The 12,087-nt window shown below is 34.2% G+C and overlaps 1 protein-coding gene across 1 annotated transcript; it reads left to right on the top strand.

Moving 5' to 3' along the window:
• Positions 1-797: 797 nt before the first annotated feature.
• LOC132758564 (uncharacterized) lies at positions 798-7,933 on the top strand. Its single transcript, XM_060750240.1, has 10 exons — positions 798-1,248; positions 2,098-2,186; positions 2,452-2,543; positions 2,765-2,866; positions 3,168-3,269; positions 3,879-4,030; positions 4,249-5,066; positions 5,735-5,927; positions 6,132-6,257; positions 6,515-7,933. The coding sequence occupies exons 1-10, from the start codon at positions 798-800 to the stop codon at positions 7,339-7,341; spliced, it is 2,952 nt and encodes a 983-aa protein (XP_060606223.1). The 3' UTR covers positions 7,342-7,933.
• The last annotated feature ends 4,154 nt before the right edge of the window (positions 7,934-12,087 follow it).

Raw genomic sequence — 12,087 nt, 5'->3', positions numbered from 1 at the left:
ATCCTTTGCAAAAATCATCATTCAACAGTTTTGTTGGCATTCCATGAAGTTTTATAATGCTGCATTCAAATTTGTCTTTCTTTGTTCTAGCTAACGGAACGTCGGTGGTTCTACTCAGGTACCCGTTCGTGCCTGAAATAATGCACGGAAGGGCACTTGATGTCTTCCTCCTCCAGTAACGCTGAAACGTCGCCATAAGACATATACCGTGTCGGTGTGACGTAAGACCAAATAAAAGCAAACAAACTTTCTTTGTTTGGCAGCTCAGCTTCCGTTTATTCTTTACCTGGATTCTTCTCTCTATTAAAAGGCAGATCCAGTTTTGTCGCATTATATCATATCACAGATAGTTGTCGATGTGTAAGCGGAGGATAAAGCTATCACAACAGTTCAGATTTGTTGGCGGTTCGTTAACCTGTTCAGCCGGAACGGTGTTTTTGAGAACTTTCATCAGAATTGCAATGGAACCGTAATATTTCGAAACGGATACGACGAGTTATCTAAACAAAGACTCGTTGCGAGTTATATATGTTACCTATAGCTTTATGAACTTTTACCGAACATATATATATCACTGACTTTATCCAAATCCTTTTTTATATTAAATATAGACCATTAACCGGCTTAAGGCTTTCCGACTCTAATAATCTTCGTCTTATTACGCCTTATTTCGTACATTGTCGGGATTCCGCGCTTTGCCGAGTACCGGCGTAAACTAGATATAACCGGTCCCGGCTCCGCTGTATGAAAGACGTAAATATCGGGAACCAGGCGGTAGCCTCGTTTTCAAAAGGAGAATGGCTGCGCCCGTGAGAGATAAGTACGGACGATTTTTTAAGTTAAAACGGGGTGTTTGTGAAAAATTACGGACTAATAGAAATATTATAGAAGACCACAACTACGTCGTGGGTAATCCGAACACTTCGGGTGACATTAATATTCCAGGAATACCGGAACAAAGGAAAACAAACAAATTTTTCAACAACAAGTGGAGGGAAGGTAGACGTGTGGTTGAATTTGGTGTTTTATTGGATAATCTAAAAGTCTGTAAAGAATGTGGGTTAGGGCCTGTGCCTCTTACTGCATATAATGTTATCGGTGAGCAGAAGAAAGGACTGTCAGGGTTTTTGTACGTGATATGTCAAAATGTGGACTGTGCAGCTGTGAACCGTGTGACATACGGGAAAACACACCGAAACAAACAAAAAGGCATGCCATGTTTTGCTGCAAATACTAAACTTGGGACAGGTATGCTTATTTTTATGATACATGCATCATTTTATTGAAATGAATATGGAATGAAATTTATTATGAAAAATTAGAGAGATTGACTATGCCTATTAAACTTAAAGATTGACTATGCATTGAAATAATATTGGATTGTTATAATTTGAGTTAAATTAATAAGTGCAGAAGATGTGATTTACTTATTCATTATCCCGCATGTACATACTCAATCAAACAGAGTCTGCAATTCTTTTGTTATTTTGTTGTGATTAATGCTTCCGAGGGATCACTTTGTTTCCAGAGTTTTGTACTTCACAACTGCCGTGTGGCAGCCGTAAAAAGTTGCCATGTACTTCACTTCAGTGTTGCTATATTTTCCTGTCCTTCGGGATCATTGATGCCAACACTGTAATGTGTTGCTCAAGCCGGTGCTAGGGGTCGTGAGGGATGTTGCACTTATTCAGTACCCCTCATGTTCAGACTCAATCAAACCGAGTCTGCAATTCTTATGTTATTTTGTTGTGATTAATGCTTCCGGGGGATCACTTTGTTTCCAGAGTTTTGTACATGTTTATTACTTTTTTTTACATGTCTTTATCATTTTATGTCATGTGAATAAGAGTTAGTCATGTTCACAATTAATTATGACGCGTCACCACAGCATAAAGTAGCTACATTTGTATTTGTTATGTGTGCATATTATTGCTGTTGCATGAGCATAATTATGCATATATTAATCATCACACATCTTAGGTGCACATTGGTATAATAATGTAACCAGTCTTGAAATACAAATATTTAATTGCACAAATTTTATTAAGAAGACTTGATACAAATCCATGTATAATAAAAATTGTTCTTTATTTACAGCAATGATAGATAGTATTGGGGGCCCAGATCGTGTTAACAACATTTTCGCCACAATAAACATCCCAACTATTAGTCACTCCAACTTAAAGGTATGAACTCATATTATTTTTGTAAATTAGTCATAAATCATAATCATTTATTGAAATGTACAAACTGTATTTTGAAGCATTACACAAAACATTTTTTTTATACATGTTGTACTCAAAACAAAACTTTCCCTGATGCATTTTGTAACTAAGTGAAGTCTAGTTTTGCACCTAATAGGTGCTCCAGTGATCACTCTTATTCACATTTTTTAACTAAGCGGTGAAAAATCCAGTGACCACTCATTCCAAATTATTTATTACTTTACAGAAGATGGAAACTCGGGCTGGAGAAACAGTACAGAAGATTTCTGTTAAGTCATCAGCGGCAGCTGCCAAAATGGCCTTCAAGCAGGAAATGGAGTAAGTTTTATTCTGATAAAAAGTAATTTAAATAATTTTAATAATATAATTTTGTTTTTTATTAAACTAATATTAATTACTATTATAGCTGTCTAACGGTCAATAAAAAAATTCACATGTCAATTAAATACCGTCAGTAGTTTGTTAATGTCTGTCAGTCATTGTTCATGACTAATCATAAAAATTCCATTTCATTAACTATCATGTATTTGTATGTTTAGTGAGATTTCACAAAAAGAGACTGATGAGGCAAAGCAGTCTATAGACAGTCTAATTGAAGACCTTGGAATTGGAGCAATGCCAGATGCATCCCCTCATACAAAGTAAAGAAACATATTTATACCATACTTTTTAATCATGTTAGGTTTCTTTTTATATATAAAGTCCCAGTCTGTATAATTTTAGCAAGCATAAAGAATTGACATACCTGCAGTGCATTTTCTTTTATGCATGTCCTGTTACAATGCAGTCAACATAATTTGTGGTAGTGGTATAACAACTTAAGTGATTACTGTAGAAGCAGAGAGTTCGGGTGACAGGGTGCAACTTAACGAATTTCTTAGTTCACTGTTTTATAGACTTTATTTTCCAACATTGGTAAATTCAGTATCGCATTATTTCCAGGGAGGTGCTGCGACAGTCCTGTGCCAGTGCCGAGGCTGACAAAGGTGATGGTAATTGGAGTGATTTAGGCGACACACCCATCAATCAGGAACGAGTTACCAGGTATTTTTTAGATTACTGAAGCATTGGTTTACTAAGAAGTTTTGTAAAGTATGGTATCTCTTACATGTATAATAAACTGCAAATGGCATTACATTTAACTTTTATAGCACTTTACAACTTTATATAAATTTCAGCTTCACACACAATTTAAAATTAGATTGAATGGTTCCCATTTTAACAAAAGTTGCACACAGTTTTAATGCTGCATTATATTTAACCTGACTTCAGAAATGGAGAAATTTTTATACATTTATTAAAGGGACTTCACTTAGGTTTAAAAGCCTAAAAACATTACAGTTGAATTTCTTACATAGATGAGCTGGGGCACTTTAAACAGAAATATATGCAAAGATAGTTAAGAAATATACTATGAAATAAATTGAAAATCGTATTTTAATGATTTTCTCAGCCCGATTGAGTGAAAAGCGTTTTACCGCTTTTCATTTTGGGTAATTTTTTTCAATCTGAAATTTTGCACAAAAATTAGTGGTCTAAACCTACATCAAATCGTAGATTTATCTGGAAAAAATATTTTCAGTCCCATCATGTCAAAATACCTCAGTGGAGTCCCTTTAATTTGTGAATAATTATATTGATTTTTATTTCCAGAAGACAAAATTCCCAACCTGACGGCTGTAGAAAGATCTCTTGTGAAAGAGCCAAAATTCGCCTTCAAGACAAATTTCAGTGTAGGACCAGACTTGGAATGTCCTGTTCAGTTGACACCGCCTGGCAAAAACGTGGATTTGATAGTTTAACCTGTAAGCTTTGTAATGAAATTTCTGCCTTTTTTGTTTAGCCCATAGATAGGAAATATTGAGTTTGTTTGGGTCAAAACGTTGTTATTGGTTGACTGATTTCACTTTTAATTTATATTGTTAAAAAGAAATTTATCTTATTGTACAAAACTTTAGAACTCTGCATGAAATGGTGGCAGCTAGTATTAATAAATATAAATAAAGTTTTCATTTTCTTTCAGCACACACATTCTTCATGTCAAAGTCAAAGTATGGGAAGAAGGTTCTTAAGTCAATTGTATCACACAGGGTTTGTGGAACGTGTAACTGGTGGGCACGCAACCGTAAGGGTCAAGCAGTCAGACCTCACCTGTGTGTTAGAAACCATCGTGGGAGTGCCAAACTGATGGAAAGTGTCAGTGGGGAGAAAGGAGTGCAGGAACTGAAGGATGAAGGAACTCCGATAGAATATGTTGAAGGAGATGGTGACAATACACTCATAGCTAGAGTGAAAAACAATCTAAATATACATCTAAAAAAGAGATTTGACAAAAATCATGTCGTTAAAAATGTTGGAAAACATCTCTTCAGTCTTCATCACTCTAAAAATGTGAAAATCAGTAAAATTACTATCCTCCATCTTCAAAAGTGTTTAAAATATGCTTTTGCAAAAAATGCTGGTGATAAGGATGCTCTGAGAGAAAACTTGAATGCTTTAGTTCCGCATCAATTTGGTGATCACAGTATGTGCCATCCTAGATTCTGTGGGTATAAGCGTTCACCAGAAGACAGGAAGAGTTATGTCCACAGAAGTCTGCCTTACAAGGCTCCATTGAAGGACGAACAACTTCGGGCAGCCTTGGAGGGGATTTTTAAACCTCTTGCCGATAATGCAGAGCAATATGCGGATCTTGGCTCATCACAAGCTTGTGAACATGCCAACAGGGAAGTTTCAATAAGAGCGCCTAAGAGCTTCCATTATGGAAACACTAAGTCTCTTGACTATAGGGTCCACGCTACAGCAGCTTGCATCAATGAAGGAAGACATTACATCGCAGAGGTAATTCAAATAAATGTGTTCTGGTTATTGTGCGTAAATGCACATTTATGAAAAAGTATTTCAAGTTTGCATGTTTATTATTTTTCTTGTTTGCTGATGTAGTGCACCTGAGTTTTTAATCACATACAATATACAAAGCTACACAAAGAATGACCATTGGGCCGAAAATGCAAATACAAATGCTTGCCTATCTGCTATTTTTTATCTGTTTTGGCTGAATTAAATTCTTTGAACACTCATATAGATCTGTCCTGAACTTTTCAGTATTCTAAGTAATCAAAACAATATATCTCAGGTGTGCAAAATGTTGTTTGTTTTTTTTGTTACTGGTGTTTGAGTTTTATGTTCTGTTCTTTTTTACAGTTGTCTCAATTTACAGTTACACGTTCCAGATCTACATGCATTCTGGTCTCAATTTGGACAAAGGATAAGAAAGGTACAACTGATTAAAATTAAAAATTATTTATTTAATACTTTGACAAAGATAAGAAATTTTTGGCTGCTATAACACTCATTTATGGGGTATTTTAAGAGAAAAGTACATTATTTATAAAAAGAAAAATTAAAAAAAATATTGTTCTGTTGTTATATAACTCTTATTATTTCATACTTATTAGACAATAGAGCAAGATAAGGTAATCTGTACTATGTTTTTTCCATAATTGCAGGCAAATGTAGATGCTGGCTTGTCCCCTGGGGTCCACACACTCAAGCATGCTGAGAAGTGCCAGAAAAATCGTGAGCGTGTCCAGGCCAAAATGGAACTTCCCTCAACGAAAAGACGCCGTTTGGAGTTGAAGAAAGAGCGGGCGGTGAACCAGGGTGCCCAGGAGGTGTTGGAAGGAGTCTCTTATCAGTCTGGTTAGTAAAATTTGTGTTCTGGCAGCTGTATCTATATAATATTTTACTAATATAGTATAATAATATATACCATATAGATTTGATCAAGGATGAAAAATAATGTTTATGTTTGCAAGTTTCATTAATTTAAAACTTGATACATTATGACAAATTGTCCGGTAAGACCAGACAAAAATGTTTATCATTTGTGTGATTGATTTTTAGGAATTGGCCATGAGACCAATGCAGATATAGAGGCTATTCCAGCCCCAATACCCAAAGGAGACTTCAAACCTATTCAGCTCACAAACCCGACATTGGTGACGTTTGATCTGGAGACGACAGACCTTAGTAAGAAATAGTTTATGATAATGCAAATGTAAAAGTTTACTACTCTAAAGTGTAAATGAAATAGTTTACTACTCTAGCTTTTATTGGCGGCAACTTAGATGCAGAGTTTTGTTATGTATTTAGTGCTAAGGTGCACAGTTTTGTTATGTATTTATTGCTAACTAGTACTAGCAACTCTTCTAAAACACACATATTGCAATATATTTATTGTCAGTAAATGATATTCACCGAAATGAAACCAAATGATTTTTTTACAGTTCGTGGACATTGCCTGCCACAGATAACGCAGATAGCAGCGTCAGATTTGGCTGGAACCCGTACATTTTCTCAGTATGTTCTACCGACAGAACCCATATCTGCTGGGGCTAGGCAAGTCACTGGCCTCTCAGTTGATGGCGACCGTCTATTACATCTTGGACAACCGGTAGAAGCAACAGATATAAAGTCGGCCCTACAACTATTTACTGCCTGGGTGAAGAAAATTCCAAACTGTGTTCTAGTTGCACACAATGGTAAAAAATTCGATTTTCCGGTAATTGTAAATGCATTGAACTGTGCAGGTGTATATGATATGTTTGTTGACGGAACAAAAGCACTGGTTGATTCTCTTTCACTTTTCCGGAAGGTGATTCCAGGAAGGAAGTCATACAAGCAGGAAGACCTGGTACATGACATTTTGAACACCTCATATGGGGCACATGATGCTGCAGAAGACGTGCACGCTTTGGGCAGTCTTATTTCCCATTTGGACGTTGACAACAAGACAGTATTGACTCAAAGTTTTAGTGTAAGTGCAGTTTGTAAGAACATGTTGTTCAACAAGGAGAAAGCCAAAAATCTTCCATCGTTGTCAGTGCTTCTATACAAATCCATATGCAAAGCACCTACGGCTGAAAATATAGCAGGGTCTGGTTTGAACTTGCAACACCTTGAAGCTATATACAAGCGTGATGGAGAGGATGGCCTTACAAATACTTTCATAATGAAAAACAGTGAGGGCCAACCGCGTGTTACGGCAGCGAAACGGATTTTAGATTCTGTGATCCCTAAACTAGTAGAGTTTTTCAAAGAAAAGAAACTTTAATTTTGGTGTATGTGAAAATAGTTTAACAACATTGTTCAGTTTTGTTATAAATTGAATGTAACTGTTTAGGTTTTTTTAATTGATTGTAACACAATAACTTTCCATTTTTCTTGTAAGAAATAACATGTACACTTGCATCCTGTATATGTAGTCTTGTAAAAAAACAATTTCAATTTAAGAATTATGTTCAAACATTTATCATATGTAATGATAAAACACTTATAAGTGTTATGGAACTGAGAAAAGTACCTTGTATTTGCAAAAGCATTCACAAATTATTAGTGTTTGATAATATTATAAAATATCTATTGATTGGATAATTATAAGTGATCGGGCATTGGTCTAAATCTGAAATAGTCTAAGTCAAAAACACAGATAATCTGTGTTTATTGGACTTTTTGCTCATGTAAATTATAAATTTTGTCATAAAGTTTATAAGAAAGAGTTATTGGATTGATTAAGACAATTAACTGAAACTTCTTGTGACATAAAAATTTGAAGTTTTTTAGCCTTGGCCAGTAGAATGTAGTTGATATCGAAATCATAAAAAGGCACATTTTCTTCAAATTTCATATTTTTTTGTTTTTAATTTACTTCTAATATAATTCAATTACGCTTAATCTTGTCTGGCAAGTATGCGTATCTTCAATATTTAAGCGGTTAACTTTGCCTACAATTAATAAGTATTGAGAAATTACCAAATATATTTAGCTATTGACTACTGTCCTTAATGCAATGTGAACTTTTTAGCTTATCATAATTGTCAATGATAGAATGAAACGTATGAGCAAACTCAATAAAACTGAACCAGACACGCATAAAATTTACATATTAATTTAGTATTCTCAGATAATTAATGAACAGTTGCAGTCTGTGACAAGAAATTATTGGGAAAAAGCAGAAAACCGGAGAATGATGAGCAATACTTCATATATTGTTATATTAAGTACCCCGTTATTTAATGCAATTACCAAGATAACCGTGTCTTCTTGTTAGGATGTCGAACAGTTGTCTCGGATACAGTAGTACTACTAGCAGTATTGTCACTACTCTCCTGCGCATCGGTCCTGGTAAAATTGTAGGTTCAGACCGATATTTCTAATTTTAGACAGGAAAATCCGTGTCTACACTTCAGCCAATCAGTGACTAGCTTACTTGTAACGAATTGTCACATACCTGAATTTGACGCACCGTAATGTAAACAATGCGTGTTCATTTGTACTTTACTTAAAATTGTTTGTTTTAAACGTTTCTATTAAATGACCAAAATGGTAAATTCGCGATGATATATTGTTTACGGATAGTCAATTGTAATGGAGTCTACGTAAACGGTAGCTCAATACGAATAATGGTCCGCATATTCTGGCTGCAAGAAAGTCCACGTTAGGCCGTTAAAATTATTTTTCTTATATTTTCTCAGATGACCAGTAGCATTTCGACAATAACTCAACCCATCCCCATTCTTATATACATTGCTATATACATGTATGAATAAAGTGGAAGAAGATTTTTCAAGTTTTTACTATATACAAATAAGGAAAATCAATGTCCCAACCCCGGGCGGGGCCAATTTTGACCCCAGGGCTTTTATTTGTACAAACTTGGTAGACACTGACTAGAAGATGTTTCATGCCAAATATTTAAGCTCGAGCTCTTTCGTTTTTTAAGAAGATTTTTTAAGTTTTTTCTTTCAGTTGCCATGACAACCAGAGTTTTGCATGTAATTAAATTCTTTGAACAATTACAATTTTTGAAGTTGACCACCAAATGAACATTCCTGTGAAGTTTGGATGAAATTGGCTAAGAAGTTTATGAGAAGATGTCGTTTAAAGTAAAAGATTACGGACAACAGACGGATGTAAAGCGACCAAAAAAGCTCATCATGTCACTTTGTGACAGGTGAGCTTATTATGTATATGCCGTAATTGGACTGGCATATCGATGTGGTGGTATGTGTGTATATATTCTCTCATTTCTGTAACAACTTATCTGCACACTTGTATCTTAAGTGATCCCACGCAGGGGAAAGTATGACTGTATTGAATTTAATCATCTCCCTTTATATATACTTTATCTATCTAAATTCATTGTATCCTACGGATCTACTTGATCTTACGGGATCCAGTTGACTTTCGGAAATCGATATATAGTTCCCTGGTCCCAATCAGTGAAGAGGACAATAAAAATGTCATCGTTGATTTGTGAGACATGATAACAGAGAACAAACTCTATATATGCGAATGTTGAGCCTGTTTCAATGTGTAGTGCAGTTTGTGACTGTATATAAAGCTGTTCTGAAACCATCATTTATGTGATGGTGGATGAGCAGTGGCTATGCTTTCATGACTGTTTTGCTAGGCGCTGTGTCGTAATAGGACTGGCATATTGATGTGGTGGTATGTGTGTATATATTCTCTCATTTATATATATATATATATATATATATATATATATATATATATATATATTGACCAAATTGCCAAAAGAAGGCGAAACAGTATCTAGGTTTATATGAAGGCTAAATCCTACAAAACAGAATCCATATTATATTGGTCGTAATTATTTAAAGCATTAATCACTTAAGGACAGTAATGTAATTGGGCCTTATTTCTCATGCTTGATTGTAACAATTAAGCTTTACACAGGCTGTTCAATTAAAAGTTTAAAACTTAATGCTAATGCAGATGAATCAAACATTATTAATTTTAAATAAAAATAAACTGGTATTAGAAATTTTTTAGAAAAGTAAAAAAGATACTTTTTATTTCCCATGCATTAATCACCATCATTATCCCTCCGCGTGACTATATAAGGACTGTTTTTGATATTTTACGTTGTTTTTGGTTATTTACGCTGGACATGTACAGTTGCCATTTGCAATGTGTAAAATCTACGTTTTATTTGTTTCACTTAACAATAGTTTAATATTTTTAAACACATTTTGAAAATCTTAATGAAAATTAGCATGAACCTGCAGGCATGCTGCTTTTAGTCTTAGAACACAACATTTAAGAATGACTTTAAATTGTCAGAGCCCTTGAACTTTTCCGACGTAGTGCCTACTACAATTTTGATACCAGGCCATTATCTAACGCTTACACTGCTGAAACCGAGTGATTAGTCTTTGCCAGCAGTATACAGCCAGGCTATTGAGACTGAACAGGCTACACACTGTTGTCTCACTTATTGTTTGATTTTATTAACCTGTCAATTCCATACTAATTACACGGTCAATGCACACAATATATTAATATTCGGAAGATTTTCGATAATTTCCGTGAGATGTACGCAGTGAGATTTGATTTAATAATATAATTTGCAGAACTATGATTGCTTGTTATGTTGTTCGTTTTGATTTAATATGTTTGGTAAAGTATAAACTCTTTTTAACTAACATGCTTTCAGAATTGATATTGATAATTAATTCGGATTAAAATTAGAAAATGTCATTGCAATGGCGTTAAAAACAAAACAAATCGAGACAATATTTTTTAGTTGATTCATATATATTCACATATTCAATATTGGAAGCACTCGGCCATTTCCATGAAAATATACTGCAAAAATAAAGAAAAAGAGTTGGCCTTAAAAAACAATTGCAAAAGTAGAAATCGAACTTCAGACCCCTAATGTATTAGACAATCACTCTACCGTCTGTGCTATCGCGTATTTGACACGGCCTATGCATTAAACTGGTCTGACTTTTCAAAACAGTAGTTATTTACTCCATATTAATTCTCGTAAACTACACGGGCAGAACCGAAGTGAAATCGAATATTTAAATGATGCTATAAGGTCAATAAAATCAGGCTATACTTTAACTTTTCATCCTGATGTATAATGTACCCAAAATGATAATAAACACTTTAAAATATGAAAGCCAGACATGTCCATTAAGAAACTCTACAGGCTAAGGGTTGATATAATTTTGCATCAATGCTTTCATTTTGCCAAACACAAAATCAAATAGGTAAGATCTAAAAGCATTTAAAGAAAGGCTGCAAGTCTTATTATGTTGTCATGAATGACAAATGTCCCATGAATAATTTCATGTTAAAGCAAACCTGTTAGTTCAACCATTACAAGCTGAATTAAAAAATCTAACTTAGGAACAGGAACCATATGCCTGAACAAAAATAATCATGCAGGATTTATGCAGCTTGTTCTATATGATATGGTGCTAATGTGAAACAAATGTCACCAGTTCAAATGCAATAATTTACAATGTAATTATAACATTTCCTGCAGATCAACATTTATTTAAGACTGTGAAAAAATTAGACATAACTCATTGTTAATTAATTAAAGGTGCTATCTCATTTAGGGTAAGCAACAGTAATAACATAGATACTGTAAATACCCTAAATATTCAAATTTATAAAGGGGATAGCATTCACAAAATACTGGTGCCTGGTGTGGGCAGAAAATGAGGTCAACAAAATTCAACATGTTACATCCTTAATGCATTACACAATATCTCAAACAGAAAATTACAAAGTTTCAGAAACAGCTAATTTTAAAATTTATCAAAAATTACAAAATTGTATAAGAAAAGATTTAAATTTCATGGAAAATGATGCCAGAGTTTTAAACCTATGTTTATGTTATAACTTAAAAGATTCTGATTATATAACTGTTTAAAAATTTAAATTGCACATGCACATGTATTTCATATTACCAGTAAAAATAAATTCTACAATTTCCATCATTACATCTTTTTGACAAAGGTCACAACTTGCAGCACCA

The sequence above is a fragment of the Ruditapes philippinarum genome, unplaced genomic scaffold, assembly GCF_026571515.1.
Source record: "Ruditapes philippinarum isolate M1 unplaced genomic scaffold, ASM2657151v2 ctg773_1_1_1_1, whole genome shotgun sequence".
Lineage (NCBI taxonomy): Eukaryota > Metazoa > Mollusca > Bivalvia > Venerida > Veneridae > Ruditapes > Ruditapes philippinarum.
The sequence above is the reverse complement of the archived record's forward strand: the minus strand, read 5'-3'. Positions and strand labels throughout refer to the sequence as shown.

Coding starts and splice junctions, on each gene's coding strand:
- LOC132758564 (XM_060750240.1), top strand. CDS start 798: ATGGCTGCGCCCGTGAGAGATAAGTACGGACGATTTTTTAAGTTAAAA. Junction 1,249..2,097: donor AAATACTAAACTTGGGACAG/GTATGCTTATTT, acceptor CTTTATTTACAG/CAATGATAGATAGTATTGGG. Junction 6,258..6,514: donor TCTGGAGACGACAGACCTTA/GTAAGAAATAGT, acceptor ATTTTTTTACAG/TTCGTGGACATTGCCTGCCA.